Source organism: Hetaerina americana, unplaced genomic scaffold (genome assembly GCF_022747635.1).
Source record: "Hetaerina americana unplaced genomic scaffold, ioHetAmer1.1.p SCAF_3, whole genome shotgun sequence".
NCBI lineage: Eukaryota > Metazoa > Arthropoda > Insecta > Odonata > Calopterygidae > Hetaerina > Hetaerina americana.
In genome coordinates, this window is record NW_027286874.1 from 87,540,518 (window position 1) to 87,553,863 (window position 13,346).

Below are 13,346 nucleotides of genomic sequence, written 5' to 3' on the forward strand. Positions count from 1 at the left end.
GAAACCACCACATCATTCTCCCTAGAATATGCAGCCTTGCCTTGCATTCAAATACAGTATAAGGGAAAGATATGGGCTGCAGTAAGCCAATCCTAGGATTGAAATACTGATGATGACGATTGTACAAATACAACAAAATAGTAATGAAATCTAGAGTTAGTGTGGGATGCTTGACTTTTGTTTAGGCACTTTTTTCATCTTCCAGCTGGGATATTTTAGTATTAATCAATTCAGAAACGTTTCCTTTATATTTTCCTCACTTACTGATATTTCAATAATATTAGCAGCATGATATATTAAATAATTGGACTAACCTTTCAATCGGGGTCAGTCAGTTTCCATGACAGTGTTATTGAGAATTTGTTCACTAATGCACCAATTCTAGTTTTTGAGAACCTTACGCTTTTGTCCCCTTTCGCTAACTTTATTTGCATTTCTCCCCAGTTATTTAAAACCATCTGACCAAATAGCCCATCCACCTAGAAGCTCAAAGGCACACGTTGACTATCATCTTCCATCTTAATTAAGTCAACTCAAATTCAATTAATCTACACTTCTCTTGGAATCCTGAGCTTAACTCAAATCATGTAATCCGGGTACGAGATTTATATGATCAAGGAATATTTTGTATTAACGTCATAACTTTTTATTCATTGATTTCGTTCATTAGGTTTTATCGATGCGTGAAATTCGACCAGCTCGTCGACGACTTCTCCGTATTCGAGTACGACTGCCCACCAGGACTGGCATTCGATGAGAAGTGGGAGGTTTGCGTCTGGCCGGGACAAATGTCTAGACCTTGCGACGGATCCAGTGAGATCGCCCCAGTCCCTAGGGCCAGGTTCACCTGCCCCGCCGAAGGATACTACGCCGACCCTGAAAACTGCCGCTGGTTCTTCGCCTGCCTCGATCACCACGGCGACCCCAGCGTCACCGGCCGCGACGCCACAGACCCGCACTCTGGACTGACTGCCTACGAATTCCGCTGTCCTTTCGGTCTGGCTTTCGACGGCAGTCGCCTAGCGTGCGAGTGGCCCTGGATGGTCCCCGGATGTGGGAAAGTAGAAATTGGGTCCGGCGTGTTGGCTGCGGTACAGCCGGTTAGGTTGGGCTACGCGCTCGGGGGAGGGTTGGGAGGGATAGCCGCTAGCAGTGCCGTCCATCACGTGTCCCACTCAGACTCTGGGACCGTAGCTTCAATTGTGGGAGCTGGTGGTGTGGGTAGTGGTGCCCGCTTGGTAACGGGAGCTTCGCACATTGGAGGGATATCTCATGATCTGCATTCGCTGGGAGGTGACGGACTCGGCCTCGGTAGTGCCGCGGGCGTCGTGGCCTCTGGAGGTTCATTAATAGGTTTGGGAGGAGGAGCACGATTGGGTTACGGAGTTGAGCAACAAGCTTCTTTCGATTCCGGAGCCCTTTCCGGAGGTTCTCATTACGGAGGCGCTCAGCGAGCCTCAGCTGGTACTGGTTTCATCTCTCAGGGTTCGAATTTTGGAGGTGCTCAACAAGCCTCATTCGACTCAGGCGTCATCTCACAAGGTTCCTATTATACAGGCGCCCAACAGGCATCAGCCGACTCTGGCGTGATCACACAGGGCTCGAATTTTAGAGGCGTGCCACAAGTCTCCGTTGGTTCTGGCGTCATCACGCACGATTCACATTTCCTCACTGGGGGTTTGAATTTGCATCATGGTAACCCACAGGCAGTGTCTTTGGGTGGATCAAAATTCGGCAATGCCTATTCTACCCAACAACATGTCGTCAGTTATGAACCGGCCATACAAACAGTAACAGCTGCTCCACCTGTTCCAGCCGTATCGGCTTTACCTGCTGTATCCGCTGTGCCAGCTGCATCGGCTATACCAGCTGTATCACCTCTACCAGCCCTATCGGCAGTACCGGCTGTTTCGGCCATACCAGCTGCAGGACTCTCTTATGTATCAAGGCCATCAATTGTGACTGGTTATGAGAACAGTTTGAAAACTCTTCATCCTCAAGACTCATTCAGATTGATTGGAGTGAATGGGATTGGTGGTGCCCGAGGAGTCAGTGTTACCAATGTCGGACTCAGCGGAATTGGAAGTGGAGCAGTGGGACTGCATTCAGCGACTACTGTAGCGCCTCTAGAGGTTGGTCATATCACTGAAAGACCCCTAGGACATGTGCATACTACCTTCGATGATGCATCAAAATATACTGTATCAGTCTCAACCGCCGCTCCTACCTCAAGACCGCTGTCTCTAGTCAAGACAAACGTCTACAGCTCACCTGCTTACTCGGTCACCCCTGCTCCCATTACATATCAATCACCTAGGCCAACTTTCTTACCTCAGAATAATTACATTAACGAAGCACCAGCAGTTAGCACAGCTACAAGCTCCTTTTCATTTTCAAGAAACAGCCAACCTGATGGAATTCTGAACACTGGTTCTGCCTTTGGCCTTGGATACCCTACAGGGTCAGAAGCTTCTGATGCTAGATCTGGAAGTGCTAAATTTTTGTCAAGGCCATTGACAACATACATGTCTGAATCATATACTCCACAAACATACAGTTCACCTGCAGTTCCATCCTTAGTTTCTTCATATTCAATAGATGCAAATCCTCCTCAAACAGGAGGACTGGTTCCTGTGCGGCCGATTGAATCTTCATCCATTTTCACTGCATCTGAACGTCCATTGGTGGAGGCTGAGTCTTTCCCGACTTTTGATGCTGCTCGAACTGCAGCAGCTGCCTCATCAGATGGGGGATCCGTTGGCAATGCCATACATCAAGGTTCTCCAGACTCTTTGAGAGAAAATGGTGCACCCAGCAACTCATATGATGTTGTTGGACTAGGTCAAATTAGGGATGATGGTCATGCAGTAACAGGAGATGGTTCTTCAAGACCTAGATTAGTTGGTATATCTTCTGGTTCACAAGAGCCGCTTAATCCGATTGTATCTGCCCCGGAAACAAGATTTTCATACAAAAATCTCCCACTATCAATAGTTGATGCTGCTTCACCCGTGAGGGCATATGGGCCCACTGGTGGAACCAGTTCCACCTTTTTCCATCAGTCTCCACCTCAAAGTATTTACACGGCAACTAATGTATCTCCAGCAACAACTTTACTGCATACAATTGATGATGGAAATCATCAGAACATCATTTCAACCTATTCTACTACACCTTCTTATGAAAATATCCATGTGAATGATGATAGAAGAGGCGACGAAGGATTTTCTTATAAACGTATTTTGCCAATTGTAGAATTTTCAACTCCAGCCCCCGCAGTTTCAAGAGTTACCCTAGAAGATGCTGCCATTAGAAATAGAGAAAATTTCAAAGCTAAAACAGTTAGACCAATCTTCACAACAACAGAGGCCACTCCTGTTTCAGTCAGTGTAGATGACAACAATTATGGTAGCCGCATCTTTTATGAAGGAAGAAATGAACAGCCTGTGGCCTACACAAGTAGCCGTGGTGCTAGTGGCCTCATTCAATCAGTCCAACCAGTGCATCACATTTCTGCAGCATACAATCCAAATTTCCAAGAGTCTGTCTTAATCAATGAAGATTATGTTCCTCAGGTCAAATCTACTCCAGAATTTATTGTCTCCACCACACCACAACCACCTTCCACAGTATCAACTGTGTCATATTCCACCGCATCTATCCCAGAACATCATGAGCCAACGGTCTTCTTTACGCCTTCTAGAGGATCAACCCGTCATAGAATTTATCCAAGTACAACAGCTGCTCCAATCTTGATCAATTCATACCCAACAGAACAGCAATTAGTGGATGATGTTTCTTCCTTCCAAATAAATAGGGTTTCTCAAAATTCCCCCGTCTCTACAACCTTTGCACCTCCAATCATAACTCCATCTCTGTTGCCAGTTGTATCTGTCCGAAATCAGAGTGCTTATGGCTTCAGGGGGTTAGGATTGGTGCCCACATTCCAGCCTGCTGTTCAACTTGGCCGTGGTTCTCTCACATCCGATGGCAAAGAAGGTCCAGTGAGTGTATCTGCTGATGTGAAGGCATCATATGGAGACAGGCCCTCTAAACGAGTAAAGGTTGATGTGGTGCTCAAAGAAGATGATGAAGAACCACATATCTCAATTGAAACTGACTCAGGAAAGGTTGGCCGAGGTCGTTACCGGTACAGAGCTAGAGGTGGGAAGGTAGAAGTAAATGGGAAGAAGAAATGCGATGATGATGTGTTGCCAGCACAGAATGAAGGTCAAGACTATTCAAATGTAGATGCTCTATTGAACACATACTCAGGAAATTTCGGTACTGTGCTCAGCAATGGAGAAAGAGGTATATCATCCCCTATCATTTCAGGTAATGCTTATGATGAAGTAGTGGAAGTTGGTAACTCTGACTCAGATAGTTATGAACCAGCAATTCAAAGAGGAGATCAAGGAAGTGAAGATGATAGTAATGGGGCCTTTGGAGTGAGGAGCAAGGATTCCAAGCCTCAACTGTCATTGGGTGTGTCTGTCAATTCTGGTTTGCGTAATGGGCGGCCTAGAATAAGGGGAAGATTTAGACCCAGTAATATCAATTCTGAGTCGGGTTACTCTTCTTCCACTGCTCAGTATGTTGGCAATGGTGAGGAGGAAATAAATGCTTACACTGTGTCTTCACTGCCAACAGTTTCTCCCATCCCTTCATCCACAATTGCCTATCGTAGAGGCAGTATTCAAAGGAACGAGAACAGAGGTATATCTAGCATTTATACTGGAAATGTAGCCGGAGGCAATATAGCTGAGACTGGTGATGGCTCTTCAATTGACCTTTCTCATGCTGCTGTTATAATTCTTCCATGTGGAAAACTTCCAGCACTTCTTGCAAAGCTTGGTGCAGTATCTGAGAGCTTAAAAACCATTGAGAAAGAGGAAATCAACACTGCAGCTTTAAAGGTCGCTGGAAAACAAGTTGGAGCCTCTCTTAGCTTACCACCACTCACCAAATATGGACCTAATGGTTGGGATTCTGTTGAAAAAACACTCGGCAATGATGCATGCAAGCGTGCTGGTCTCTTCCGTCACCCACAAGACTGTAATCGTTTCTATGAGTGTTTCTGGGATGAGTGGAAAGGAAGATACTCTTTGCACGAGTTCAAATGTCCAATTCGTTTGGCTTATGATGACAGCTTATCCGCATGTAATTGGCCAACTACTGGTCCAGCTTGTTCAGGAAACAAGCTACTTGTCTAATGTAATTGCATTACTTGCAATATTTTATTATTCTTAAAAAAAAAGGCATTTAAGATATGCTCTCAAATTCCAGGGGAATATGTATTCATTTACATGTGAATAAAACCCATTGTTCAGGTCCACGATTACCATTTACAATAGTTTAGTTTCTTTATCAGCTATAGCAAATGAAAATTGTAAATTAATGATATTTATATTTTTATTAGTTCATGGAATGCCATAAATATAAAATACACCATTTTTAATGGCTAAAATGAATATTTATGATTATATTTATTTTAAAATATTTATTTTGGAAATTAATCCCCTCCATGAAAAATTATATTTCCAAAAGTATGTAAGAAAGGAAAGTTTCATTGTGTAAATAATTTTTTTAATAAAATTTGTGTGATATGTAACAAGAAATAAAAATATTTTTTGAGAAAATTATTTTTTCTTCAACAAAAGAAAGCACTTATTATTTCAAACCTTCATTTTTAAATCTTAGTTTTATAATTCATGAAGAATAACAAATAAAATTGGTTTGCTTTGTAAGAAACTATGGGTAATATTTTATAGTCAACGGTATTGCTTTATGAAGTTTACTCATTAATTCAATACATGCCAGCAAGGTTTGCTTTATACATCTGGTGTAAATCTGATGGAAACTACATGGATATTTATTTTTCATTTTAGCAGACTTTTTTTATGATATCATTGGTGTGTAACTTTAATTTCCTCGCCAGTGTCTAATTTCTACCTGTAATCATTTATAATCAAATCTTATGAAAATACAGCACATTAAGTGCACCATTAAAAATTCATGGAAATTTTCAGAGTACATATAGGTTTACAGGTAATGGCATATCTATTTACACATTCATTTTCAAGCTAGTAAAAATTAGTGGAAAGGGCTTTTATTAATCTTATGACATAATTCAGTTTAAAAACATTAGTGTTTATTATCTACATACATGCCTCTTAAATTTTTAATCAGAAATTCAAAAATGTTGATAGGTATTTTCAGTAGGAAGTTCTTTTTGATGATATGTGCTTATTGCAAGAGGAAACCAACAGAGGAAGCTTCAGTTGTGATATAGCCGTTAACATAATTATTAAAGTTAGCTCATCTTTCTCATAATGAAGTTAGCTATATACTTGAAAACATTTTATCTTATTTAAAATCTCTGGTATATTCTAATTGATACTAAATCAAATGAAATTTTAACTTTTGGAATGCCTTTGAACAAAAATTGTAAATCCATTATTGAAATAGAAAGAAAGACTCGTACTTTTCCCCAGATTTTATTATACGGCACAACGCGTTTCACAAATTTGTACCTGATGATGCCACAAGTCGGTGAAACGCGTTGTGCCGTATAATAAAATCTGTGGAAAAGTACGAGTCTTTCTTTCTATTTCAATAATGGATATCAATTACTTCCACAAAGTGAAGCCTGAAACAATAGTAAAATTGTAAATATTATGATAAGTAACCTGCTTACCTGGAAATAACCTGAATGATTAGTTCTTTTTAATGAATCTCTGCCTTCATTTATTGGCTTTTGCAATGATTCAGACTAATATTTTTTTCAGCTAAAAGCCCCTTGTGATATCTTTGAATTTCACTTAGCTTATGTTTTAATCTATCTCTCAAAGATACATTTGTCAAGCGAAGTAAAAGGCCATGGTCAATAGGTATGCCTCATGTTCAATAGGTAAGTAACATATACAATTTAAGCAGTTCTAGCAAGGACCATATTGCATTAATTTATACTTGTATTTGTAGAATAGCTTCTGATTAATAAGCTGTTTCATTAATTAATTTTATGGCACTAAAGAGTGCACTGATTTTTTACTAGTGAATGATAAATCATCATATTAATAAATATTTCTTAATGTTTTTTTATATTGTTGCATTTTTTATTCCTTATTTATTATTTTTACCTTAATTTGGACACTATGGAATAGTGCAGAATTGATCTTGGGATTGCATTATTAGTACTTCTCTATTTTTAAAGATTACGGTAAGTGAAGGAAGTTTATCTTCACTTACCCTCAATTTTGAGATTCAGTTAAAACACAAACCATTGGTGTATTTGGAACTAACTGCAGTTCTTACATTACACAAATCGAATAAATAGTTTTCTTTAGTCATGAGTAAGAACTTAGTTGTCACTGCCATCATTTTAAATGTCAAGAAAATATTAATAAGAGCTCACATGAATGTCTTTACTTGCTCTTCATACCTCTGACACTGATAGCACATAAATGAATTAATAATCCATATTGCTGTTGCTGAGCATGACCTATTATAGTCAGAAATATAATAATAAATATTTTTATACAGAAGCTTTATATTCTCCCGATGGTTGCGCCATATCCTGTAGTTTACGTATGCTAACACCCTGGCTAGTATAATCCTATTTTATGCTCCTCTGAATGGCACTACTGATATCATTTGAACTTAAATTCTGGTTCCACAATAACTTGTGTGGCGGCTCAACCCTTGGATCATCGTTGAGCGCCATTGCGAACGCGCCTTCGCCGGCAAGTGTTTTGGCTTCCGGCGTTCGCCACCAGGGTCCGCCGCCAGGGCGCAACCACGCCGCCAGAGCCACTCTCACTCTCACTCTCTCTCTGACTGGCTCTGGACCGTCACGCGCGCCGCCATCGTGGTCAACCCAAGGACGTTGCTTCCTGGTGAAGGATTCTCTCCTGGCTTCGCCACCGCACGGCCGAATATTTACTGAATAATTACTGTTCAATCGCCTCATCAAGGTTTTAATTTTCTGAGGACAATAAACTTTGTTAATTGTTAGGAGGTGTCATTATTTCCACCACGATACCTCCTTCAATAGTGGTGACCCCGACGTGATTCATTTCGCCCTACGTGCTTAGCCATGCCCTGACCACGCCGTTTTGGTCGAGCCCGAATATCTGTACATCTGCCTCGCTATGTGATTAGGCGATTCCTTGAGCGAGAAGAGATGGGCGACAGGAAGCCATCCCAAGTTCTCCGCCATCTCAAGGACTTGGCAGGCTCGTCGATGCCTGACGAGTTCATGCGGTCGCTGTGGCTCACCCGGCTACCCACGCCTCTCCACGCCATCTTAGCAGCTCAAGATGGCGTCGACCTAGACGCCGTGGCTTCCCTCGCCGACAGAATTAGTGAGGTGATACCCCGGGAACGAGTGCCCGCCCCTACCCACGCTCAGGTAAGCGAGGTGAGTTCCGACCCGCCATCTTGTTCCGGTGGATGCTCGGGCATGTTGACCTCCCTCCTGAGCCGAATGGACGACCTCACCCGTCAAGTTGCGGCTCTTTCGGTGGCGCGGCACCCTCGAGAGGAACGCTCCCGTTTCCGAGGCCATTCCCGTTCCCGCAGCCAATCTCGCGGCTCTGAAGACGGACCATCAGGACGCCGTACGACGCCACAACTCTGCTGGTATCACCGGAAGTTTGGTGCCGACGCGCGGCACTGCACCCAGCCGTGCTCATTCCAGGTACCACGATACCCACCGCGGGCGCTCGGTAGACGCGGCCGCCGACCTTAGCCCTACAGCAAGCCGCCTCTTCGTTGCCATGGGACCTCTCAGTGGGTGGACGTACTTCCTGCCATCCTCCTGGGATTCCGCGCCTCCTGGAAGGAAGACCTAGATGCCTCCACTGCAGAGCTAGTGTATGGGGAGCCTCTCCGCCTTCCCGGAGAATTCCTCTCACCAACCTCTCCATCGCAGCCAGCTGACACCGCCTTCATGTCCCAGTTGCGCGAGCATTTCCGGGAGTTGAGCCCTCGCCCCGCTGCCCACCACGGTTCCCGTCAGGTCTTCATCTTCAAAGACTTGCCGACGGCGTCCCACGTCTTCGTCCGGCACGGCCCCCCGCGGGGTTCTCTTCAGCTGCCGTATGACGGGCCGTTTAAAGTTTTAGAACGGAATGATAAGGCGTACAAAGTCCGCTTACCAAACCGTGATGTGTTCATTTCTCTCGACAGACTCAAACCTGCCTTTACGGTATCCAACCTACCAATTTATAACCACCAGGCAGCCCTACCGCTTCACCACACCGCGCCACAGCTGGAGGCAGCAGAACCGGACGAAAGACGGCCTGCCGCCTTCACATCGCGCCCAGCTACGCTGCCTGCACCGCCAGACCCTCAGCCCCCAGGTGCTGCACTGCGCACACAGCGCAGCGAACGGACAACCCGATCTGGGAGACACGTGCGCTTTCCGTCGCATCTTGAAGAATTTCAACTATAATTTTCTCTTTTTTTTCTCTTTTTCTTTCGTTGTCTTGACTTCATTACCTAACCTGTCAAGCTTCCACCACCCCTACACCCTCCTTCCTTGCCCGCTCACCCGTTATCACCTCCTGTTTCCACAATTTTTCCAATGTCTACTAACTACCAGGGACTATAAAACAACCAAGGGGGTGGTGTGGCGGCTCAACCCTTGGATCATCGTTGAGCGCCATTGCGAACGCGCCTTCGCCGGCAAGTGTTTTGGCTTCCGGCGTTCGCCACCAGGGTCCGCCGCCAGGGCGCAACCACGCCGCCAGAGCCACTCTCACTCTCTCTCTGACTGGCTCTGGACCGTCACGCGCGCCGCCATCGTGGTCAACCCAAGGACGTTGCTTCCTGGTGAAGGATTCTCTCCTGGCTTCGCCACCGCACGGCCGAATATTTACTGAATAATTACTGTTCAATCGCCTCATCAAGGTTTTAATTTTCTGAGCACAATAAACTTTGTTAATTGTTAGGAGGTGTCATTATTTCCACCACGATACCTCCTTCAACTTGCTTCTTCTAGTAGCCATCTTTCTCTCTAATATTTCTATAAAGTATTGTACAGACTTTGTGACATTTTTCCACGTAAATTCGTGAAGTGATAGTTTAAAAATTGATCATTCATATATCATCCAAAATGATTTCCTTTTTTCAACTGCTTTATGTGTGTAATGCCTCTCTACTTAGGGGACTTCAGCTTCTCAGGAACTGTGAGAGGTTTCTATGTTCAAACCATATTTCATCACCCATTCAAATCTGCATTACTGATTAAGTCCATTTCTTCACTATCCATTTGTATTTAATGTTAACTTTTCAAGTCAAGAAATAATATTAATGACACAAGTGAGATTTATATCTGAAACCTTGATGTTATCAATCTAGGAGGTCACTCAAATTTTAAAAAGCCACAATCAACAAGAGTCTTTTATTCATCGAAGTAAACATTTTCAGCTGAGATAATGGATAGAGTTCTTGGCTTCTGATGACATAGTAGAACAGATTGAGATACAAAGCTCACCTAATCCCTGACTGTATATTTATGAGAGCATCAGATAATGCCCCAGAAAAATAATAAGCAATGTTTACTGCTCTAGCTAATGTTTGTCATGCATGATAAGTCATAATAAAGATGCTTTGAGTTCTTGTTGATCAAACCAGCATTAATTACTTTTAGTAATAAATCTCACATCCACTCTTATGGCCAAAAAGTTTTCAGAGTGCTATAGAATACCCCAACCAATGGTCACATTCAGAAATACCAAGTACAAACTCTAAAAATCTGCATTAAATATTAACAAATATGCATAATGGAACTTCCTCCACCCCGTGAATACCATTACTTAAATGGAAGTGCATCAAGGAGAGGATCATTACAAAAAGTTTCTCCCCCTTCCAAAATCAAAATTTTGTTTTCCACAACCACTTTATTTATAGACTTTTCATAAGTCTTTATTAATACTTGAAATGTTCAGGCATAATCATTGCAGATTTTTTATATCCCCCTTAATCTATGAGCAAGTAGGTTCAAATCCATTCTGCATTCATCCCATGATACACATACTACAACCTGTGGTCTTTTTCATAATTTTATGCCAGGTAATTGTGTAACTAAATCATAGATTTCCATAAGTTCTATGTTAACTTTAATTACAATCAAATAAGTCATCCCAGCTACCATATGACTCCTTTTTCACATGTTCCCTCATACAACCATTTTACTTTCCTCACAATTCTTTTGATATCCCTAGAAGATGTTCCATAGAGGTTATTGGGTAGAATTAATGGTTGCATTGCAAAAAATAGGAGTAGATTGGAGAGATAAGCTACTATTCCTCAACATGCATATGTCTCAGACTGCTCAGGTGTGGTTGGCAGATGGAGAGTTGTTAGGAAGAGAAGTAAGAGAGGGATACCCTTTGTCACTCATGATTTTCAATGCATGTGTGGAGGGAAAAGTAAAAGAGGAATGGGAAGATTTGGAGAACGAAATTAAAGTTGATGGTGTATTCATAAAATCAGAAAGGTGTGTGGATGAATAAGCTTTAGTTAGTCTGTCAGCCAAGAGGTTGCAAGTTTTGCTGAGTGGATTTGAGAGCCAGTTTGATAGACATGGGATGAGAATAAATGGCAAAAACAGAGCAGTTTTAGAGAAAGAAGAAAGCCAAGTTAAATATCAAAATAGGGGTTCATAAACTAGAGCAGGTGGAACAATGCACCTACATATCTTGGAACTGCTTCGGACCAAAATGGTCAAATTAGTGGGGACAAAAGAAGGACTGTGTTAGGTTCTTGAAAACAGACTCGCAGTGTGGTTTTTGAGCAGCATGGAAACATTAAAGCAAGATGAGAAGCAAAGGTTGAACACTTTTCAAATGTGGGTCTGGAAAAGATGAACTGGATGGAAATGAAAGCAAATGAGGAAGAGCTTGTCAGTTTGGGTAGAAGAGGAGATTGATGGGAAATATTAGTAGATTACATCCTAGCCATCCTGGTATCAATAAGAAAAACCTACTACACGATCGGTGTTGAATACAAAGGGGGCTTTGAGCACTCTTTTGAGATTTTTGTTTGGTTTTAATAAAATTCTAAATTAATATTCATATGCTTAAAACTAATTTTAAATACAGCAGTACGATACATTTTGGTATCTAAATTTGTACAATTTGTTTTTGCAAGATATTCAACTTTCTTCGGACGAAAAAGGTTATAAAATAATTTTTGTTCACATATGAAAATTCCCCCCACCCTGAAGATTTTTATGTGAACAGAGTGCATATGATAAGGCATTATGTGCTAGCAGCAATAATGACACTGAAAATTGACTCTTGAAGCCCATTGAAATCATTTTCTAAAATAATTAGCTCATTATTTGAAATTCTTTAATATGAATTCAAATACTATTATCACTACTTTTTCACCTATTCACTGTGTGTTGAGGTTTTTACCCAACAAATTCAATTAGAATAGCTTTTATAAATCTATTAATGATTTCCTGGCATCGTTTTTGGCCTACCCAAACTGAGTATGGTAAGGTGTTCAACATGAAAACAACTTATCCACTTGAAATATATTTCTACTGGAATAATATTTCATAATACCATTTAATGTTATGTACTGATCTCCTCCACCTCCAAATGTTGCTTCTGAAGGTTTTCTTCTAATGGAAAGGCCGACTTCCCGCTTTCTGCTCATTCTTCCTCCTCTAACTTCATTCATAATTATCTATGCAAGTGGAAAAATTGTAAATTATCAATGCAAAATAGTTACACATCATAAATTGATTAGTTGATTCCACAATCAGGGTAAGAATTGGTAGTAAACTTACATTTTTAAGGTGGGAACTTGTATGGCTTGAGTTTTTCTTCATCGAAGAAAACAGTTTTCATTTACATTTACAATCTATTGCAGCCAGTAGAATTGAATCTTAAACTCTATGTAGTATTTCAGTGTGTACACAATCATTTTACACCATCTAGTGAAATGTAGAGTAGGTATCATATGAGGTATAAAATATCCAGTAGGTAAGTAGATGGAGTAATAAAAATGGTTTCAAAATTGTTCGGAAAAGGGGGATTTATTTATTTCACATTTATCCGAAAACAACACTTCGGCCTTTACATTGGACTTTTGGCAATAATATAACAATAGACAATTACAAACACCCAAGCCCTAGGCAGAGAAAAACCCACCTAGGCAGGCATTGAACCCGGGACTTCTGGGTTAGTAGGCAAAGAGTTTACCCCGCCACTACCATGGCCAACCATGAATGTGTAAGCATTCTGACTTCTTGTCAGAATGCTTACCCATTCGCCGCCACCAGACCGGCTTGAAAAATTATAATAAGCTGGATTGAAAATAAGTAAAGA

The 13,346-nt window shown here is 41.7% G+C and overlaps 1 protein-coding gene across 1 annotated transcript in view; it reads left to right on the forward strand.

Moving 5' to 3' along the window:
- Window positions 1-5,590, forward strand: part of LOC139690454 (uncharacterized) — a 177,808-nt gene extending 172,218 nt beyond the window's left edge. The window contains exon 10 of the mRNA XM_071587909.1: window positions 671-5,590. Within this exon, the coding sequence (XP_071444010.1) occupies window positions 671-5,213 (4,543 nt within the window). The 3' untranslated portion in view covers window positions 5,214-5,590. The remainder of the gene's footprint in view (window positions 1-670) is intronic.
- Window positions 5,591-13,346: the final 7,756 nt, after the last annotated feature.